The sequence below is a fragment of the Apium graveolens genome, chromosome 7, assembly GCF_009905375.1.
Source record: "Apium graveolens cultivar Ventura chromosome 7, ASM990537v1, whole genome shotgun sequence".
In the NCBI taxonomy this organism is placed as follows: Eukaryota; Viridiplantae; Streptophyta; class Magnoliopsida; order Apiales; family Apiaceae; genus Apium; species Apium graveolens.
In genome coordinates this window covers 131,937,997-131,962,002 of record NC_133653.1, presented here as the reverse complement: position 1 = coordinate 131,962,002, position 24,006 = coordinate 131,937,997, and the positions used below count along the sequence as shown (strand labels likewise).

Sequence of the window (24,006 nt, the reverse complement as noted above, 5' to 3'; positions counted from 1 at the left end):
CCTATCTTATATGTTCGCGACGCACATAAGACGAATACGCACAACCAATAATAGATATCATGCAATCATCACACACTAAAGTATTAAACAATTAACTAAAGAATTCCATAATAAATCCGTTGCAACCCCATGATCACGATTAGCCCACAATAGCACTTATCGTCATCATGGGTTCATATGAAATCATAATAAATAAACACAAGAGAATAATAACTAAACTAATTATATTAAAACAGAGTACGTCACAAGAGTAAATAAGTTCAAATCAAGAAAACTAGCATCCAACGTTACAACGAAACAAGAATCACAAGAAGATATGCTTCCTCTTCGTTGCGATGTGCTAAATCGGTCTTCTTCCTTATCTCCTTCGCTCCTTGCGTAAAAACACAATCTTCTTCAATCCACACTTGTGAAAATGTCTCAAATCTACTTATATAATAGTCCCATAAAACTCAGATTACATAGAAGTGGAAACCAAACAGAAGTAGAAGTCCTAAAATAATTTGTCTTTTTTCCCGACCCTGCGCGGCCGCTCAGCCTAGCTGAGCGGGCGCTCAGCTTGCTGCGCGGCCGCTCAGCAATGCTGAGCGGGCGCTCAGACCTCTACTGGAAAAATTCTGATTTTGCTCTGTTTCTTAGCCGTAATCTGCCCGTTTCTTTCCTCTCGCAATGGTGAACACATGCCAAGGCTTATTCTTGATGATTCCTCCCCCGAAATGCAACTAAAACCCTGAAATGCATAAACACTAGAAAAACGCATCAAATACACAAAATACTTGATTTCAAGACACCAATTTAAGCCATTTTAAGACGCTCTAAGTGGTATAAAATGCCACTTATCATAATCCTCCAAAGAACCCATCCAAGCATCCATGTTAAAACTTTACCCTAGCCATCCTTGAACTTAGGGCGCGCCCTCCCTAAGTTCTGTAAAAGGTAAAAGGGTCAACCCTGTAATGAATTCTCAAGTATTTTCCTTCCAACCAGCAAGGTGCGCCCTCCATATCTACAGGGGCTCATTTCCATTAATCATTCATAAACCAGGGCGCGCCCTTCCCTACTCATAGGACGCGCCTACTTTCCTTCTATAAAGGAGGGGTCGTCTTATCTGTTCCTTAATTTCAAGCGTTTGTACCTCAATTTTAACTATTTTATTAATCTCAGTCTGCATAATGTTTATACCAATTTTCGGGCATAACAACGGGTATAAGTTAAGATATTCATATTACTTATTTAATACTTTACAATTTTAAGTCATAAATTACATTTTTTTAAAGAATCCCATATATGCCTTATATGTAAGTAAAATGTGATAAACGTCACGCACGTCATTTGAGACAAGTTTTGGGAATAGATTCGAGTATGTAGACTCATGTTTAAACGAGGTATTATAATAATTTATCTATACTAAACTATAATAATTGTAATGAGATATACTTTGATATGCCATTTTTTGCCCAATCATGACCGTAAGATATTTTTAATCAAGTGATATGAATGTTACATCCAAATACTAAAAAAAATATAACATAAATCGCACCGACAACAAATATTTATATTATTATTTATACACTACTTAAGCACCTGAGTTTGAATCTCGACAACAACAAATATTTATATTATTATTTATATGTTATTCATGTTTTATGTTCAAATCGTGTTAACAACAAATATTAATATTATTATTTATAAACATACAAATAAGGTTAATGGTTAAAATTACATCAATCTCATCAAGCATATACTATAAAAAATTTGTTATACATATAAATAATATAAAATATTAATGAAGACCAGTATGATGTACGGATTGTAAGAGCAAGTCCAACAGCTCCCTTAAATATGCCTTAAGTCCAAATATAAGGAATATGATATAAAATTGCACTCCAACAGTGTCTTAGTGGTTCCTTATATCACTAAGACACTTCTCTCATACCTTATCTTTAAGGAAGCACAAGTCATCCCTTATATAATTTTTATCAATAAAAAATTGATTTATCTCTCTTCTTTTTAGTTCTTTTCTCTTTCTTTCTTTCATATTTCATTCAAATTTATTATTATTATAATAATAAGGATCGAAGATAAGGAACATTGTTGAAGTTGAAATTCAAAATTATATCTTAAATCACTAAGAGTAATATTTTATAATATTTATAAGGAATTTATTAAGAGACTGTTGGACTTGCTCTAAAGCTAGTAATAATAATCATAAATATTAAAGAACTTAAATAAAAAATGAAATATTGGTGGAACGAAAGAAGTATGAGTTTGTTGGGGGTTGGGCTGTAATTCGAGCCGAGCTTTTTTGAGCTCGACTCCAACTCGACTCGATTAACTCGGCTCGACTCGACTCGAACTCGTTATCGAGCTCGAGCTCGAACAAGATTTTAGGCTTGATTAAAAACTCGAGCCGAGCCGAGTTTTTTTGAACTCCACTCGAGCTCGACTCGATAAACTCGAACTCGAACTCGACTCGACTCGAACTCGAACTCGGTTAATTTTTTTATATTTTTATTAATATTTTTATTTTTTATATATGTTATTACTTATGTTATTAATATTGCTTATGTTTTTCTATATTTTTATTTTTTTTTCCATTAATATAACTTGATGCTATTTTTATTTGTTATTTACATGATTAATGATATTTTATTTTACTTATATTATTAATATGACTTATGTCTTTCTATATTTGTTATTTACATGATTGATATTTTGAACTAAATTAGATTTGTATTGCAACAATTATTAATATTTTATAGAAAAATAAGAATTTATTAATTTGAAAGAGTAAAACAAAAAAGAAGCAAGTTGGAGTTGAAGCCAGTAAAATTGTTTTCGAGTTTCGTTTGATTTTATTTTAAAATAAAAAAGGACAGTTACGAATTTTACATCAAATAATCTATTCAATATAGGGTTTCTATTTTTTTGTTTAAATCATGAATCTATAGAATATTCCTTTATTTTAAATTCAAAAGTTATCATTTATTTCAAAATCTAACGGTCCTTTATAGTAATAATGTATTACTACTATATTGATATTTTATTATAAATTCGATTCATACTTTTGATAGTTGTCTAAATTCTAATTGAGATGTCAACTAATTAGATCTAAATTTACAATTTAGTGATAAGTTAATAGGTATATTGTACAACTATGATATAAATTACACCAAAAAAAGTTTTATTATGATGTATTGCTATTAATTAAAATTATTATTTTTATAACTGTTATTTATTAATGATTTAATCTCTATTGCGTACTTTTGTTTTAAAAAAGATAAAAGTTATTTTTCTCCCCCAAGTCCCGACAATAATAAAATTATCAGTTTACTTTATTTATCATATATATAAGATATACAATATACAATATAGAAAAATAAGTACATTTTTAAGAAATATGAAGATAGAGTTAAATAAAATTAATAAAATAGATGATTTGAAAAATTATACTAACAAATGTGTTGTTATTTGTTTTCTAGTTTATACATGTATTTGAATATGTTGTTAGATTTACCTCAACACATGTATGTTATTTTGAACATTTATTTATTGTTATTAATAGTGAATCTAATGTTTTTAAATTATAAGTCAAAATTTCAAAAAGAAATATTTTTACGAAGGTAAAAATAAAACTCGAATAACTCGATAAGAACCCGATAACTCGATAAACTCGTAGGCTCGATAAACTCGATAAGGACTCGATAACTCGAAAATATGTTAAAAAAACTCGATAAACTCGAAAACTCGTTAAAAACTCGTTAAACTCCAAAACTCGTTAAAAAACTCGTTAAGTTCGAAAATTCGCGAACTGCTCGAACTCGGCTCGTGTATTACCCGAGCCCCCGAGCCGAGCTCGAACACACAATTCAGACTCGACTCGACAAAAAAAACCTCGAACTCAACCGTAAAAAACTCGAACTCGGCTCGAATTACGGCCCTTGTTGGGGAAGGGGGAAGGGGGAGGAATAATTTACAGAAAGGAGCAAGTCAAAAGAGGGAGGGAGATGGCAAACGACAGCAAACAACAATAAAGGGTAGCAAAAACACAGAGAGAGTTGGGGAGTATAGAAAACCAGCTTAAATAAATGGGGCGTAGAGAGAGTGGGCTAGGATCCATTCGTGGATCCAAATTAGGCATCGCCATTCTAATCGGTATCCTCCTTGGTTGTGTGTTTGCTTTCTTTTTCCCTCACGGTCTCCTCCTCTCATCCTCTTCCTTTTCTCCTTCCCTCAACAAGCCTATCTCCCATTCACAGGTCCGTTTTATGTACCCCTTCAACCTCAACTTTTTCTGTTTTTTTCCTTATTGCCCTATGGATCTGCCCTTTAGATAATCTCTCTCTCTCTCTCTCTCTCTCTCTCTGTCTCTTACATGTTTACAAATAACACGATCAATATTGACTTTTTACAGATTATCGAGCTTCATTAAAATTATTCTATTTCAGTAATTCTAAGTAATTTTACTAAGTATCAGTTCAGCTCTCCTGATTAGGTTTCTTGTTGTTTTCCCCTCATCCAACCTTTATACTTTAACATAACACACATCCAATTAATTTTGGTACCCCTTAGCTGAGTGCTTAAACACAGACACTCAATTTAGGACACTGCCTGCACTCTTTTTATGATTACATTTGAGTAGCAAGTGTATGTTTCATCCTTGACCCTTAGGAACTATGATACCTGGAACTATGATACAACGCTCTGTGTATGAGAATTATTTTAGAAATCGGGAAAATCGATTTTTTTATCACTAAACTATTTGTTCCTTTAGAAATCTACCACTCAACTAAATATTTTATTTTTGCAGACACTAACGTTACATTTCTTTTTTCATTTTAAGCCATTCTGTTAATTTTAGGGTTTCATTTTGTGAAATTTTTTAGAGATGAGTATAGTTTATTAAACTCTACATTATTTTCATTTTCGATTTAAAATTCTAAATTTTAATTATAACTAAATAAAATTATGAAAAGCCGACAACACTCTCGGAATATAGATGCCCAATAATAGTTTAAAATTTTATTTAATTAAATTATAAAATTTAAATGTAGCTAAATAAGATTCTTAAAAGCCGACACCCCTGTACATGCCCAATAATATTGCAAGAATTTATTGAATTAAAATATTTTAAATATAGATAAGTAATATTTTAAAAGCCGACACCTCTCTTGTAATATACATGCTCAACATTAGTCTAAGAATTAATTTAATTAAATATTAATTTGTTCGGGTACAATTTAATGAAACAAAATTTGTACTCCCTCCGTCCCATTGAATTCTATACGTTTGATTTGGGCACAGGGATTAAGAAAAAGTGGAATGTTTTGGGAAAAAGTAAGAAACGTGGATAAAGTGGTGGGATCAATCAATATTTAATGTATAAAGTTAGTGTAGTGGAAAAAAGTAGTGGATGCAAGTGAGTGTAGTTAATTTTTATATTATAATTTTTTTACTATTTTTGGTAAATTTTGAAATGTATAGAAATGAATGTAACAGCCCAAAAAGGAAAGTATATAGAAATGAATGGGACAGAGGGAATATAACTTTTTAATTGATTGAATAGATAGAGAAAAAAGGGTTGAGTTGTCCTTATCAGCATAATAATTTTGCATACTCCCGTCTTGTGATTGTATATTAGTCGTATTTTACCATAACTAATTTTATTAATCATTTACTAAAATTATTGTAAAATTATTTTAAAATATGTACGTGTTATTATTTTTGGTTTTCGGTGTCGATCGCGAGTCACGACAGGAGGCTCAGTATAGGAGCAAGGATCTTAATTTGCCATGCCAGTATGTTACTTCCCAATTACCTGCGTTTTAAGACAAAGTTAAAATACACAAAACAAAGTAGAAGTCAAGGATTGACATTTGCACTTACGCTTGCAGCAGTTTTATCGGAATTGAGATATAAGATATGCAGAAAATTATTTAAGGAATATTATATGCTGCCACGTCAACGCTCCAATCCTTTGCTATTAGTATATACATAGATTTGTTCTACTTTTGAATCTCTTTGAAACATGAAATGAAAAATTTTGTTCCTCTCTAAGTTCTCTTATCGACAAAGCAAGAGTTCAATTTCAGTCAAATTAGGGTATTCATATGCTTTCATAGTCACGTGTATACACATCACTGTAACTTACATTAAAGGCTAATGAGCAATATTGAAATAAAGAATAGCAGTGAATTGATTGTTTGCTTGGAAAATGGAAAGATTTGAGGTAGCTACCTGCTTGAGTGTTTTTATTCCATTTCTAATGATAGTAAAACCAACTTATGTTGTATCTGTATGTTGAGTTGCTACTTCTTCAGTGTTTCTTTTGCGCCGTTGTTAATCATATAGTTCTTGAGTTGGAGTATGAATTGCAAAGTGACGGGGAAGGAAAGAAACTTGTATATTTGTTATTTCTTAGTATGCTTTATATGTGGGGATAGTAGGTTATTAATTATATATCCAATTGTTTATGCACCGTCCATTATGTTTATGTTACATTATTAGATTTTCTGTTCCTTATAAGTAATGTAATTTATACATGTATATATAATTATTATCAAATCATATTAAAATTGTAAACCAACAAATATCATGTCTTCAAAATTACAATTCAAATTAAATTAAAAAAATCATATAATATTAAAAAAATTAAATTAAAAAAAATCATTTAATATTAAAGAAAATCTGTGCATTGCACGGGTTGTAAGCTAGTATTAATTAAGACTTGATTATTGGAATCTATACTATATTATAATATCCAGAATAGAGATAATTTGGTTCAACGGTTTGGTTCAACGATAATTCCCTAATTTTGATTATTACAAAAATAGATAAATAGTGTTATATATCTAATAAACTACTAAATTATTAAACTACTACTAAATATAGTATACTTATTCTACTAAACTACGAATACAACTTATCATATTATTAAAATATATAAATAATAGTGTTATATATCTGCTAAATTACTAAATTGTTAAACTACTAGAAATAATCTATTTATTCTACTAAATTACAACCACACGTTATTCTATTATTTTTATTATAAATTTATAATCATTATATATTTATATAAATATTTTAAAAATATATTATAACTGGATAAATAAAAATTTAAAATATTAATGGGAACCCGTGCATCGTACGGGATTTATGCTAGTATATTAAAATACTAAATTGAGTCTTTTATTGCGTTGTGATCCATACTTTTTCTTCCTTTTAGTATTTGGGGTGGGAACGCCCTTGGTTAATTTACCCAAGTTTGTCATCATTACTTTCCTTTTATATCATAATCGTTCATTCTAAAAGCTGTGCTGCATCACAAAGTCTGTTGTCACTATTAGGTTTCTCTCAGATGTATAGGGTTTTTTTTACCGATGCTATGAAGTTGTAACCAAATTGTAAGAGTGCAAGATAATAAAGCTAAGAAGATATTTAGAACTTATCTAGCAACCAGATTCCGTAAATTGTGAATTCAATGACCTATGAATACTCTTGTCATTTCTACCTCCCAATTCAAGAGTTGCTTGTTATGTCTTTGTCTTTGCCTAATCACTGTACCATTTGTTACCTTGATATCCTATTGCTTCGTAGACATACCTTGTAGTATATGCTAAGGATTATTTTAAATTTGGAACATCCATGAGGTCCATTAAATTTGTTTATGGATTATTTATCAGGTTGGTTCGACCCTGTGCGAGTCATCTGAAAGGATCAACATGTTGAAATCAGAGTTTGTATCAGCTTCTGAGAAGAATGCCGAACTTAAAAGGCAGATTAGACAATTAACTGAAAGGCTTCAGTTAGCTGAACACGGGAAAGATCAAGCACAGAAACAAGTCCTGGTATTAGGTGAGCAGCATAAAGCTGGACATTTTGGAACTGTCAAGGGTTCAAGGACCAGCCCTACTGTAGTCCCTGATGATTCTGTAAATCCAAGACTGTCCAAGATACTAGAAAAAGTATCAGTTAATAAAGAAGTTATTGTTGCTCTTGCAAATTCTAACGTAAAGGAGATGTTGGAGGTCTGGTTTACTAACATCAAGAGAGTGGGCATTCCTAATTTTCTGGTTGTAGCTTTAGATGAAGATATTGCCAATTTCTGTCGATCAAATAATGTTCCTGTATACAAGAGAGACCCTGATGAAGGCATTGATTCAGTTGCTAGGACTGGTGGAAACCATGCTGTTTCAGGATTGAAATTTCGCATCTTGAGAGAGTTCTTACAACTTGGTTATAGTGTGTTGCTTTCTGACGTTGATATAGTGTACTTGCAAAATCCCTTTAATCACCTGTATCGCGATTCAGATGTGGAGTCCATGACGGATGGCCATAATAACATGACGGCTTATGGGTATAATGATGTTTTTGATGAACCATCAATGGGTTGGGCTCGTTATGCTCATACAATGAGGATTTGGGTTTATAATTCTGGATTCTTTTACATAAGACCCACAATTCCTTCGATTGAGCTTTTGGATCGTGTCGCTGGTCGACTATCTAAGGAAAGTGCTTGGGACCAGGCTGTTTTCAACGAGGAGCTCTTCTACCCTTCACATCCTGGGTATGATGGGCTTCATGCATCTAGGAGAACTATGGATTTCTATCTCTTTATGAATAGCAAGGTGCTGTTCAAGAGTGTAAGGAAGGATGCAAAGTTGAGCAAGCTTAAACCGGTAATTATCCATGTGAACTACCACCCTGACAAGTTTCCAAGAATGAAAGCAATTGTTGAGTACTATGTAAACGGTAAACAAGATGCATTGAAGTACTTTCCTGATGGTTCAGAATAGTAGATCTTTTTAAAATCAGAAAATGCATCCAAGGTTTCCCTGTTGCTTGTTCAATGTGTATGTAATTTAATTACTCATAAACGTAGGCACACAATTAGGTTAAATATTATTCGAGCATTTAAGAGTAGTCCGAACTTGTCGAAGTAACTGCAGATGAATTATCTCGTCAAGACACTTCCGGAAAACCTGCATTTGGTTCTTACGTATTTATCCTTTTTTTTATGTCAAATAGAATTACTGTTCTTGAGATTTTAGATCACTGTTTTCTGACATGATCAATGTATGTGTAACATTTGGTTCTTGCATGACACGTTGAGTTTATATACTTGTTCTGGAATATATATATCTTAGACCAGTCCATAGATTTGCATTACTTTTGGTATTTAGCAGTACTTTTTTTTTTGTAGATTTTACTTTTAATATTATAATAATTTGGGATCGAGAGTGGAATTTTGTACTTTCCCGGGCCAATTTGGTTTCAAATATAAGATGTACCTTTTTATTGCTAATTTGCCTTTTATCATCGTTTCAAAATGACTTTGACCTTTGAGCAAATGTCTTCTTGGTAACCTGAACCAAGAGATCCACAACGGACACACGAGGGGGCACACGCAGAGCAATACCATTGAGCTTGCCCTTGAGGTTTGGTAGGACGAGCGCCACAGCGTTTGATGCACCAGTTGATGTTGGGACAATGTTGAGTGGTGCATCACGTGCATGCCTGAGATCTCTGTGGCTTGCATCAAGCAGCCTTTGGTCTCCGATGTAGGAGTGAGTTGTGTTCATGGTCCCCTTGATAATGCCTATATTGACTCTCGGATTATTACTGTATTCTTTCATTATTAACAAAAGCTCAGGGGAGAAAGTATTACGAAATTTCTGGTCAAGTACCTTGGTCATTTTTTTTCGAAATAACTAATATATATTTTTAATTTATTATATATTAAATAAATTAATATTATTTTTGACAATTTCAATATACAAAATATACTTGAATTCCTGCCTCCGCCCGGGCTGTGATGAGCACTTTCCTGGCTCTACCCTCAAGATGTTTACCAGCACCCTCTCTGTTCACAAACACCCTGGTTACTTCGATGATCAAGTCAATTCCCAGCTCCCTGTAAAAATATATCAGAATTATTTATTTACAAAGTATAATTTGTAACAAAGAACAAAAAGAGGCGAAGTACCCCTGTTAGGGTATATCAGAATTACTCTTTGTATACGGTGTAGTTTATAAGTCAAGAGGCGAATTTTTTTGGATATATTAGAATTACTCTTTGTACAAAGTGTAATTTGTAAGTTACTGATACTGTTAAAAGAACCAAAAAAGTGAAGTATAAGGTCGTTAAGATGGCCACAAGACGTTCTTAAGATGAATTGTCAATATAACCTACACTGTATTCTTTCTTATAGTTTGAAGGGCGTGTGCCTGTGATAGGCATGTGATAACTATTATTTGATTAATCAATTATTTATTTGTTTTTATAATTTGGAACCGTAAAATAAATGTAGAAACCATTAGACTATTCATACCACATTAACTAAAATGTTAAATTTAAAAATATCTAAATATCTTAAATTTTTTAAAAAATTAATCATGCTTAACAATTGTGTGGCAAAATATGTATACAGCTAATTACAACAATTTTTTTTAAAAAAACAAACATTAAAAAGTGTTCGGATTAGTGAATGTCACAAAATCAAAAATTGAAGGTGTAATAATGAAAATTTACTTACACAAACTATCATCGCGCGTTAATAATAATTTTTTTTCACTTTTACTTGCAAAAATATTGATATTTCTACTTTTTCACTTTCAACCTACTAATTACCAATCACATCTGTACTTAAAACTCTATGTTCACATATGAAAATGATAGAGTAGCATCATCTTTTCCTTGCTATCAGTAGGCTATTTAATATAAACCGAATTTGACACTGAACCTAAAGAAACCTGAGTTCAGTATAATGTTGTATCAGCTGTCTTTAATCTATTAAGAACTGCATCATCTCGGAGACGACTTCGTTTGCATTAGTTATGTTGTGGACATGTCAAAATTCCATCTACACAATTTGCATCTGTTAGATGGAGAAGAAAGGTAGCCATCACTGGGGAAACTCTGATGATCGAGAGTAATACGCAAGGAATATCGTGGTAAAATTTAAATGTTCGTCCACTAATCAACCCGCGACAATTATGTTATCTGCTACTCCGGAGCTAAAAAAAGTTGATTATGTGATTTCCAAATCATAAAAAGAGTTTTAGGCAGTTCTAATTCCATGTACTGATTTACAAAATGTCCGGGATATCTAAGTCTATTTGCCTTATATCTAAAGTTCAGATATAATATCATGAGGGTTTCTGGTTACTGCGACTATTCTTACCACATTAACAAAAATGTTAAATTTAAAAAATATTTAAATATCTTAAATTTTTGAAAAAATGAATCATGCTTAACAGTTGTGTGGAAAAATATGTATATAGCTAATTACCACAAAAAAATTCAAAAACATACATTAGAAAGTGTTTGGATTAGTGAATGTCACAAAATAAAAAAATGAAGGTGTAATAATAAATGTTTACTTACACAAACTATCACCGCACTTTAAAAATAGTATTTTTTCACTTATACTTACAAAAATATTGATATTTCTACTTTTTCACTTACAACCTACTACTTACCATTCATATTTGTACTTAAAACTCTATGTTCACATATGAAAATGATAGAGTGACATCATCTTTTCCTTGCAATCAGTAGGCTATTTTATATAATCTGAATTTGGCACTGAACCTAGAGAAACCTGAGTTCGGTATTATGTTGTATCAGCTGCATTTAATCTATGACGAACTGCATCATCTTGGAGACGACTTCATTTGCATAGGTTATGTTGTGGACATGTCAAAATTTTAGTTACACCATTTGCGCCTGTTAGAAGGAGAAGAAAGGTATCCATCACTCTGGTTTAGGGCATGCTGCTGGGGAAACTCCGATGATTGAGAGTAATACGCAAGGAATATCGTGGTAAGATGTAGATGTTCGTCCACTAATCAACCCGCGAGAATTCTGTTATGTGCTACTCGTAAGCTAAAAAATGTTGATTATGTGATTTCAAAAATCATAAAAAGAGTTTTACGCAGTTCTAATTCCATGTACCGGTTTACAAAACATCTAGCATATCTAAGTCTGTTTGCCTTATATCTAAAGTTCAGATATAATAACTTGAGTCTTTCTGGTTACTGCGACTATTCTTACCACATTAACAAAAATGTTAAATTTAAAAATATCTAAATATCTTAAATTTTAAAAAAAATTAATCATGCTTAATAGTTATGCGACAAAATATGTATACAGCTAATTACCGCAAAAAAATTCAAAAACAAACATTGGAAAGTGTTCGGATTAGTGAATGTCACAAAATCAAAATTTGAAGGTGTAATAATGAAAAATTACTTACACAAACTATCACTACACGTTAATAATTGTATCTTTTCACTTTAACTTATAAAAACATTGATACTTATACTTTTTCACTTTCAACCTACTACTTACTGACCACATTTGTACTTAAACTCTATGTTCACATTTGAAAATGATAGAGTGGCATCATCTTTTCCTTGCAATTATCATTTCCTTGCGACTAGAAGGATATTTATTATAAACCGAATTTGATATTCAAGCTAGAGAAACCTGAGTTTGGTATAATGTTCTATCAGCTGCATTTAATCTATGACGAACTGCATCATCTTGGAGATGACTTCATTTGCATTGGTTATGTTGTGGACATGTCAAAATTTCATCTACACCATTTGCGTCTGTTAGAAGAATAAGAAAGGTAGCCATCACTCTGGTTTAGGGTATGCTGCTAGAGAAACTCCGATGATTGAGAGTATTACGTAAGAAATAGCGTGGTAAGATGTAGATGTTCGTCCACTAATCTGAAAGGAATATGTCCTAAGTCCAATCATGTATAAGGATTTAGGAATAACTTTTATATAATCTGTTTTGATTTCATTGATATTAATAAAAGACTTATTTTGTTTTTATTACGGGCTTTATCTATTTAAGTGTTTAAATAAGATATACCATAGTTTAGAGTAAAGCTTTTTATGGATTATGATGAGATCATAATAGTGAGACTTAAAAAGATGATAACTCTAAACTTAAATAGTTCCTGGTCATAGGATTACTAACTGGTAATTAATAATCCGCAAAGATCGGTACATACTATGCTTGCTTCATTATGAAGGATGTCTGTTCTCATAGACATTTGTGTGGTGACACTATAGCTAGTATGTAGGTGCTTATTATAAAATAAGTTCACTGAACATGACTCGCACAGCTGAACAACTGATGGAGTTCACTCACGTGTCAGCAGTTGTTCACATAGTGATAGTTGTACAAGTACCCTTAGACTTGAGGTCATCATAGTCATCTTGTGTACACTGAACTATGTTTTCGTTTAGTTCTTAGTCTCCAGGGACAATTATTAGGGCTCTTCTGGGTATAGGAATTTGTACACGAAGATAGTGTATGATCAATAAAGGATCTACCCCTTCCAGTGAAGGAAGCGAATGTTCAAGGCTGATCCACTTATGCTAGTTCAGGAATCTCTGGCCAGAGTGAATAAAATTAGAAAGGAGTTTCTAATTTGCATAGAACTACGCATAGTAAATGGTAAGCAAGTGATTGAATTAGATAGGCTTGACACGAGATCCATGCCTTGTATTTAATCGGGACATTGTAGGGTAGAAGGAGTTTATTGTACGGTAACTATTCACTGAATAGGTTCTTGGTATTCTAAGCAGTGAATTCATATTATCCGGATAGTCGCGATATGCTCAGAAGTATCCCTCACGATGTAGAATAAATGTGATTAATTAATTAATTAATCATAATTAATAAATTAGAGAATTTATATAAATAATGATAAAATAGTTTTATTATTATTTATTTATACTACCGGCTTAATATTGAACCTACAGGGTCGAGAATGATTTAATGGTGGAGGAATTAATTAATAATGGCTAATAATTATTTATTTATGAAATAAATAATTAATTGGAAAATTTAATAATTGATTAAATGAGATTTACTTGATTATAAATTAATTAAGAAAAGTTCTTAATATTATTAATTAAAGGATTTAATTTTTGGAAATTAAATCAAGAGAGAGAATTATTTCTAAAGTGTTTAGAAAAAGGATTAATGATTAAAAGGTGTTTTAATTACTAATGAGAATAATAAATGGGATAATAATAATAATATTTATGGGAAAATTTCAGCTGAAAATTTTGCCTATAAATACACTATTATAGACCCTAATTTTATTCGAACCCACACAAAACCCAAAAAGTTTGGAAAACCCAATTCTCTCCACCTCCTTCCTCCTCCTTAACATCGTTTTCTTGGTGGATACCGGTGGAGTGTTTCACACTTGAGGAGCAACTGCTAAGGATCTCTGATCGTTGTCTCCGAATTATTTTTAAAGGTTAGATTCGATCCCTCGAATTTTTATTCATGATCTGTATGCCTTTATTTGGATTTTATATGTGTAAAAGTGTTTTGCCATGCCCCCGCTGCGTTTAAAAATCCAACACTGGTATCAGAGCATAGGTTGTATGCATATAGATCTGTGGTAAAAATTTCAGAATTTTATGTGCTTGTATGAATTAATTATGATTTTTACAAGTTATATTATGGATTAATTTTGTCTGATGAGAAATCGTTTCTCATAATAATTTTGAATGTTGATATGGGTTTTACAAGTGTTGTAGATCGTCTGGGTATTTTTTCCATAATTTTATGATGTATAGATTTTTTATTATAAATTTTTGAAGTTCTTACAATTAAATTCGTAATTAAATAAATCATATATATATATATAAATTGAAAGCATGTATATATATCTGTATCTGTACTTTGTGTGCTATTGTTTCTGTGCTGCACGGAGAAAAACAATCGAAGAAGACAGAGAAGTCTGACACGCACGGAGTTCGAGAAGCAACAGGCGGCTGCTGAAAAAAAAATAGGGGTGTAACGCATTCCGGGAATGCGTTACACACTTGTGGCGCATTCACGGAATGCGTTACACCCTTTAATGGCTGAAAAGGGGTGTAACGCATCACCGGAATGCGTTACAGGTACTGTAACGCGTTCCTGTAATGCGTTACAGCCCTTCTGTTGATTTTAAAATTGATTTTCTGGGAGTTTCGTAACTCCGTTTTAGGCGTGCAATATACCGTTGGATTCGTTTTTCCGAGATGGATCTAATGGAGTGACCAATTTTAGTTTATATAAAAGTTTTGAACTGTTTATATTTCCATGAAGTGTTTTAAAGCTGTTTTAACTGTTTTAACTGCTTTTAAATGCTTCATGTGATACATAGAGATGTATATTGCTTGTTCTAATGTGCTAGATGATGTAACATGCCTACCTTGATGTTTATTCATGTTGATATATGTGATATATGCTTAGTTTATCATGCGATGATAGATTTAGGTGAACTTAAATAAACATAAGGCGTTTGTTAGACAACCTAGTATAATGAAATTGTTTCATAACCTTAATAATAATATTATGAATACAATCATGAGATTCTTGTGTTTATGAAACATGTAATTGAATATGAATTTTCGATATGAGAGAAAGGATGATTCTGTCAACAACATATTTCTATCTGTAAGAAAGGGTTATTAAGTGACGCCTCTTGACAATGCTCCACCCGATCTGGGAATCATCTGATTATTGATTATTGATTTGAAATATTTAATTTAAAAGGAAGAATCTCTTTATAATATGATTATGATTGTAACGTAATATAATCCCTCTAAAATTAAATAATATCAAGTAGTAATTGGCCAATGACACAATGGGCTTGTGTCGGTCATAGCCTTCCAACATGGTAGGAAGTGGTTCTTATTTTTGAATCATTGTCGTTTCGTGCCACAGCCGAGGGCTTTGATTTCGAAATAAGAAATACTTGTCTATTACATAGAGATGTGTACATTGAATAAGAATCTAAAGGTCGTTACGTGCCACAGCCGTGGGCCTTTGGGGACTGATTCAATTGTATGGAATGTTGGGTTAGACTTGACTTAGAATATTGAGTTTGTCGTGCCACAGCCGTGACTCAATTATTCAAGAGGCTAAAGTTTGATTAGGGAATAACATTAGAGGTAATTGACAAGAGTTGTCTGCCTATTGAACATTACATGGTGTTTCGTGCCACAGCCGGGGTTGTGTAATGGAATGTAGGATCCCTATTCCCACTAGCATTATGAATGCTTAATTTTTCATGTAGGGGGTTGAATAAATTAGGAAAACTAGTGGGAGCCACTTATGAATAAAGACCCGATTCATATAGTGTTTTGAAATGAAATCGAATATTTGCTAAGTGTTGTTATGTGTTTATCATTTACAGATTTACTTTGTACGTTATGTCTTCTGCACTATCACTCAGGAGCATACTAGATGCTCATAAATTGACTGGTCCTAATTATGCTGACTGGCTTCGAAACTTGAGAATTGTTCTCAGGATTGAGAAGCTGGAATACGTGATTGACTCACCTAAGCCTACTGAACCTGCTAGTGATGCACATAATGATGAACATGTTGTGTATCGTAAGTGTATAGATGATGCAAATGTTGCTCAATGCATCATGCTAGCATCCATGAACATTGAGCTACAGAAGCAACATGAGCATATGGATGCTCACACTATCCTCATGCATCTACAAGAGTTGTATGATGTGGCGGGGAGGACAGCTCGATATGAGATATCGAAGGAGGTGTTCGGTTGTAGGATGTCTGAGGGATCATCTGTGAATGACCATGTACTTAAGATGATCAATTTGATTGAACGTCTTGGACAACTTGGTTTTGTCATGGATGGGGAGCTGAGCCAAGACCTGGTCTTGCAATCGCTTCCGAGTTCGTTCTCGCAGTTTGTTGTGAACTTTCACATGAATAAGTTGGATGTCAGCCTGCCTGAACTCCACAACATGTTGAAGACTGCGGAATCGAATTTCCCCCCTAAGAAGAGTTCTGTTCTTCTAATTGGTGAAGGTTCCAATCCTAAGAAAAGGAAGAGGAACCCTTCCAAGAAGAAGAAAGTAGGTGAGAAAATGCCGGTTCCACCAAAAGCTGAAGACCCCAAGAGCAAAGTTGTTTGCTTTCACTGTAACAAGGTGGGGCACTGGAAGAGGAACTACAAGGTTTACCTTGCAGAATTGAAGAAGAAGAAGGGTAGTGAGACTACCGCTTCTGATTCAGGTATGTTCATTATAGAAATGAATATGTCATTAAATCAAATTTCTACTTGGTTATTAGATACCGCCTATGGTTCTCAAATCTGCAATTTGTTGCAGAGACCAAGGAGAAGTAGGACTCTTGAGGAAGAGGAGGTGATTCTACTGATGGAAATGGAGCAAGAGTTGCTGCTGAAGATGTAGAATCATTTCATTTACATAGGCCTACGGGCAAGACTATTATTTGAAATAATTGTTATTTTGTTCCCTCGATTGTGAGGAATATTATTCCCATGTTAGACTTGGCTGGATTTTCATTTATTATTGAGAATAATGAATGTTCTATTCTTAGAGATAATATTCTTTATGGACGTGGTGCTTTAAATAATGGTCTGTATGTATGTGAAATAATTTATTTCAGATTGAACAAACTAATAAAAGAAAAAGGATGATGAAAATCTCACTTTATAGTGGCATTGCAGTCTCCATTTAGTAGACATGGAGAGAGGGCTGCAAATTTGCTAGGAATGGTACACACAGATGTATGTGGACCAATGTCTACACAAGCCATGGGTGGATTTTCATACTTCATTATTTTCATAGATGATAGATCTGGATTCGGATATGTGTTTGATGAAACACAAGTCTGAGTCCTTTGAAAAGTTCAAAGAATATAAGTATGAAGTGGAGAAACAACCAAACATAGTATATAACTCTTCGATTAGATCGAGGTGGTGAATACTTAAACGGAGAGTTTCTGGATTATCTCAAAGTAAATGGTATAGTCTCCCAGTGGACTCCTCCAGATTAGTATCTGAAAGGAGAAATCGAACTTTGTTAGACATAGTTCAGTCCATGATGAGCTATGCAAATCTTCCAGTATTCCTATGGGGTTATACTGAATAAGGTGCCTTCCAAAATCTGTTCCTCAAACTTCGTATGAGATATGGAAAGAAAGGAAACCGAGTCTTAAACACGTTAAGATTTGGGGATGTCCAGCTTATGTCAAGAAAGTTGACCCAGATAAGCTGGAATATCAATCCGGAAAATGTAGTTTTTTGGGATATCCTAAAGAGACTTTAGGGTATTACTTTTACACCGATCATCGGGTGTTTGTCTCCAGACATGCTACCTTCTTGGAAAAGGAGTTTATCCTTGAAGGAAACAGTGGGAGCAAAATTGAACTTGATGAAGTTCAAGAAGCACAAACTGCTACAGATCGAGTGGAAACACCTATTCTGACTGAACAACCTTTTGTGGAACAGCCCATTCATAGGTCAGGGAGAGTGTCTCGCCAACCTGAGAGGTAATATGGCCTTGTCATTGAGAATGACAATGAGTTGTCGATCATTAATGATGACGACCCTGTGACCTATAATGAGGCTATGCGTAATGTTGACTCAGAGAAATGGCATAGTGCCATAAAATCCAGAATGGAATCTATGTATACGGTATACAAAAGATAGATTATAGCAGATGGCCAGGTGGATACCTTTAAGGCCAGGCTTTTGGGAAAAGGATTCAAACAAAGGCAATGGATTAACTTTGATGAAACCTTTTACCTGTAGCCCTGTTAAAATCAGTTCGGATTTTGCTTGCGAATGCTGCTTACTACGACTATGTGATCTGGCAAATAGCCAGATGGTTTTCTTTCCAAGGGAAATGAAAACCTAGTGTGTAAGCTGCTGCGAACCATATATGGTTTAAAGCAAGCTTCTCGAAAGATGGAACATTCGTTTTGATGAGACAATCAAAGAGTTTGATTTTATCAAAAAACGTAGATGAACCATGCGTCTACAAAAGGGTTAGTGGGAGCGCGGTAACATTTCTTGTATTGTATTGAATTAGAGTTGACACACATAACAACATAGAAGACCCACTCACAAAGCTACTTTATGAAATTCACTTTGATCGTCATAAAGACAAGATGGGTATTAGATACCAGAGTGATTGGCTTTAGTACAAGTGGGAGATTGAAAGGAATATGTCCTAAGTCCAATCATGTATAAGGATTTAGGAATAACTTTTATGTAATCTGTTTTGATTTCATTGATATTAATAAAAGACTTGTTTTGTTTTTATTACGGGCTTTATCTATTTAAGTGTTTAAATAAGATATACCATAGTTTAGAGTAAAGCTTTTTATGGATTATTATGAGATCATAATAATGAGACTTAAAAAGATGATAAATCTAAACTTAAATAGTTCCTGGTCATAGGATTACTAACTGGTAATTAATAATCCGCAAAGATCGGTACATACTATGCTTGCTTCATTATGAAGGATGTCTGTTCTCATAGACATTTGTGTGGTGACACTATAGCTAGTATGTAGGTGCTTATTATAGAATAAGTTCACTGAACATGACTCGCACAGCTGAACAACTGATGGAGTTCACTCACGTGTCAGCAGTTGTTCATATAGTGATAGTTGTACAAGTATCCTTAGACTTGAGGTCATCATAGTCATCTTGTGTACACTGAACTATGCTTTCATTTAGTTCTTAGTCTCCAGGGACAATTATTAGGGCTCTTCTGGGTATAGGAATTTGTACACGAAGATAGTGTATGATCAATAAAGGATCTACCCCTTCCAGTGAAGGAAGCGAATGTTCAAGGCTGATCCACTTATGCTAGTTCAGGAATCTCTGGCCAGAGTGAATGAAATTAGAAAGGAGTTTCTAATTTGCATAGAACTACGCATAGTAAATGGTAAGCAAGTGATTGAATTAGATAGGCTTGACACGAGATCCATGCCTTGTATTTAATCGGGACATTGTAGGGTAGAAGGAGTTTATTGTACGGTAACTATTCACTGAATAGGTTCTTCGTATTCTAAGCAGTGAATTCATATTATCCGGATAGTCGCGATATGCTGAGAAGTATCCCTCACGATGTAGAATAAATGTGATTAATTAATTAATCATATTTAATAAATTAGAGAATTTATATAAATAATGATAAAATAGTTTTATTATTATTTATTTCTACTACCGGCTTAATATTGAACCTACAGGGTCACACCATAAAAAGAGAATGATTTAATGGTGGAGGAATTAATTAATAATGGCTAATAATTATTTATTTATGAAATAAATAATTAACTGGCAAATTTAATAATTGATTAAATGAGATTTAATTGATTATAAATTAATTAAGAAAAGTTCTTAATATTATTAATTAAAGAATTTAATTTTTGGAAATTAAATCAAGAGAGAGAGAATTATTTCTAAAGTGTTTAGAAAAAGGATTAATGATTAAAAGGTGTTTTAATTATTAATTAGAATAATAAATGGGATAATAATAATAATATTTATGGGAAAATTTCAGCTGAAAATTTTGCCTATAAATACACTATTATAGACCCTAATTTTATTCGAACCCACACAAAACCCAAAAAGTTTGGAAAACCCAATTCTCTCCACCTCCTTCCTCCTCCTTAACATCGTTTTCTTGGTGGATACCGGTGGAGTGCTTCACACTTGAGGAGCAACTGCTAAGGATCTCTGATCGTTGTCTCCGAATTATTTTTAAAGGTTAGATTCGATCCCTCGAATTTTTATTCATGATCTGTATGCCTTTATTTGGATTTTATATGTGTAAAAGTGTTTTGCCATGCCCCCGCTGCGTTTAAAAATCCAACATAATCAACCCGTGAAAATTCTGTTATGTTCTACTCCTGAGCTAAAAAATGTTAATTATGTGACTTCAAAAATCATAAAAAGATTTTACGTAGTTCTAATTCCTTGTACCGGTTTACAAACCATCTGGGATATATAATTCTGCCTTATATCTAAAGTTCAGATATAATAATTTATGGTTTTTTGGTTAACGCGACTATCTTTACCACATTAACTAAAATGTTAAATTTAAAAAATATCTAAATATCTTAATTTTTTAAGAAAATTAATCACGCTTAATAGTTGTGTGTATACAGCTAATTACCACAAAAAATTCAAAAACAAACATTAGAAAGTGTTCGGATTAGTGAATGTCACAAAATCAAATATTGGAGGTGTAATAATGAAGATATACTTACTCAAACTATCAATGCACGTTAATAATAGTATCTTTTCCCTTTTACTTACAAAAACATTGATACTTCTACTTTTTCACTTTCAACGTTCTACTTACCAACCACATTTGTACTTAAAACTCTATGTTCACATATGAAAATGATAGAGTGGCTTCATCTTTTCCTTCCAATCAGTAGGCTATTTACTATAAACCGAATTTGACACTGAAGCTAGAGAAACCTGAGTTCGGTATATTGTTGTATCTGCTGCATTTAATCTATGATGAACTGCGTCATCTTGGAGACGACTTCATTTGTATTGGTTATGTTGTGGACGTGTCAAAATTTCATGTACACCAGTTGCGTCTGTTAGAAGGAGAAGAAAGGTAGCCATCACTCTGGTTTAGGGCATGCTGCTGGGGAAACTTCGATGATTGAGAATAATACGCAAGGAATATCGTGGTAAGATGTCGATGTTCGTCCACTAATCAACCTGCGACAATTCTGTTATGTGCTACTCCTAAGACAAAAAATGTTGATTGGGTGGCTTCAAAAATCATGAAAAGAGTTTTACTCAGTTCTAATTCCATGTACCAATTTACAAACCATCTGGGATATCTAAGTTTATTTTTCTTATATATAAAATTTGGATATAACAACTTTAGGCTTTCTGGTTACTGTAATGTTCTGTTCATATAAAATATATAACTGTAAATGTTGGCAGACATGATTGTAATTAGTAAATAATACTCATTCTTAAGAGAACTATGACCAAGTACGAATCAGATAGTGTTGAGAAGTTACAACTGCAAGCAATTGCCTAACTACTATCCAAAAATCATATACATTCGGGGAGAACTATGGTGTTAGAAAGTACATTTGAAGAAAAATTTATTCACTGACATATTATTTGTGATGATGAAGACAAAAATTAACACATGTAAACAAAAAATTATGATATAAGTGTAGTGACGTAAAAGATTTATGTAATCATCGCTATAGAAAACAAATATAAATTTTCAAAATGGAAATCATCCATGAAATATGACAATGAACCAATGAAACCTATAACTTGAAATAACATTCAAACCAAAACTTAAATGTCAAAATAGAAAACCAACTCCAACAAATACATAGTCTTAAAACCAAAAGGTTACAAATGAAATTTATTGTTAAACATAAATATAATAAAACATCTGAGATAAGTTAATGTATTTCGGACACTTCATACAAATTCATTACTTCTCCTGAAATATGAAAGAACTCTAATAAGTAATCAAAACATCAACGTTAAGATGAATATGTATAATTTTTTTGCTTTAACAATGTTTACCGCTTTGATCTTTTTACTAATTGACACTGCAAACTCTGGAGTAATGTTTGATTCAGAAAAATCCATTGACTGCAAAAGTAACAATAAATTGAAATATACAAAAATTGATATAACGATATAAATTGTATGATGATATTCTGATACTAATAATATGGGCGGTGGACTTGAAATATCAGTTAGAGAAGTGCTTGTTATGGATCCTTGTAAAGGTCATTGGCATGAAATCGAAATCCATCGTTGTTGTGTTTATCTTCACTTATAGTTATTACAACAGTAATCTCTTTTCCAGCAAGGGAAATGAGAATATCAGGAACAGTTTTGGGATCCTGAAAAGGTAAATGACAACATAATTTAATGGATTAACTTTAGTACATATGATTATTAAATTTGTGATAAAATGAGGCAAGCACTGGTACATTTAGGTTAAAAATGATATACAATTACATTCTTACATTGTCTGTGGCTTTCTTGAGATTGGTAGCAAATTGTAAAATCAACGACTTCATAACACGGTACATAAGAAACACAACACATGAACCTGTAAAATTCTCAACAAAAACTTTAATTATGAACCTAAAAATGATAATACATACATCACATCAATTTGTAAAGGTAGTGATACATTTCACTTGATTTATGTAATGAAACATAAAAACCCTGCATTGTACCTCTTTTCAGCAACTAGAATACTGCGGGAACATTCAACACATTTGTATCTCCTATCAATATTTGTAACTTCAGCCAGACACTTGTTGCATGAATTGCACCACCAAAACGAAAACTCTTCAATATTGGCAATCACAAATGTGGAGAACATGTTCTTCTCCTATCAATCTTTTTATCAATGTTCGGCAACCTTTTAAGTTGAATATATTATTGTCAAACTTATATTTTTCGTATTAATTTTTAATTATCAAGTATCTTAATTTTATTTTTTTTAAAATAACCTATGGAGAATAGCGTTAAATTAAGTGCCGATAGTCCAATATACACTAAATATGTTGTAAATTCAATATTTGAAATACACGACTACAACATAACAATTAATAAATTAACAAGCATAAATTTATAATATTGCGAAAAAATACTTCAAATTTAACATAACTATAAATCTGAAACAATCTTCGATTTCATAATAATGTATGCCTTTTGATCCTTAAAAATTTGAAGTAAATGTTACATAAGTATATCATGCACATTTTAAAAATGGATATTTATATAGTTCCAAATATAATAAGTATATGACTCGAGCGTTAATTTAATTTTGGTTTATTACATATTCAGAATCTTTAATAACAAATATATAGTCATTAAAATTTTAAATTATTTAATGTAATAAACTATTTATGATCTTATATTGAAACTCTTTTAAATACAATAATGAATTGGATAAAGGTATTGGGTCTAAGAAAGTACAGACTTAAAAAAATGTGTAAATGTGGACTAATAATGATAGTTATTTTTTTTCCAGAAAAGTAATACTACAATATAATTACATGAAATAACACCTGAATTAGTTTCATTTTTAAACTTGTAACACCTTAAAACTTTGGAGACAATGCCAGATCCTTTCAAATATTTTCAAAATGGATGGGTCACTAAGCGA

General features: G+C 32.4%; 1 protein-coding gene and 1 pseudogene across 1 annotated transcript; one reads left to right on the top strand and one right to left on the bottom strand.

The window, feature by feature from the left end:
• Window positions 1-3,992: 3,992 nt before the first annotated feature.
• Window positions 3,993-9,171, top strand: LOC141671494 (arabinosyltransferase RRA3-like). The gene is made up of 2 exons (XM_074477771.1): window positions 3,993-4,259; window positions 7,686-9,171. Exons 1-2 carry the CDS (start codon window positions 4,089-4,091, stop codon window positions 8,796-8,798), a joined length of 1,284 nt encoding a protein of 427 aa, XP_074333872.1. The 5' UTR covers window positions 3,993-4,088; the 3' UTR covers window positions 8,799-9,171.
• A 155-nt stretch (window positions 9,172-9,326) lies between these two features.
• LOC141674039 (glyceraldehyde-3-phosphate dehydrogenase A, chloroplastic-like) lies at window positions 9,327-23,217 on the bottom strand (annotated as a pseudogene).
• Between the last annotated feature and the right edge of the window lie 789 nt (window positions 23,218-24,006).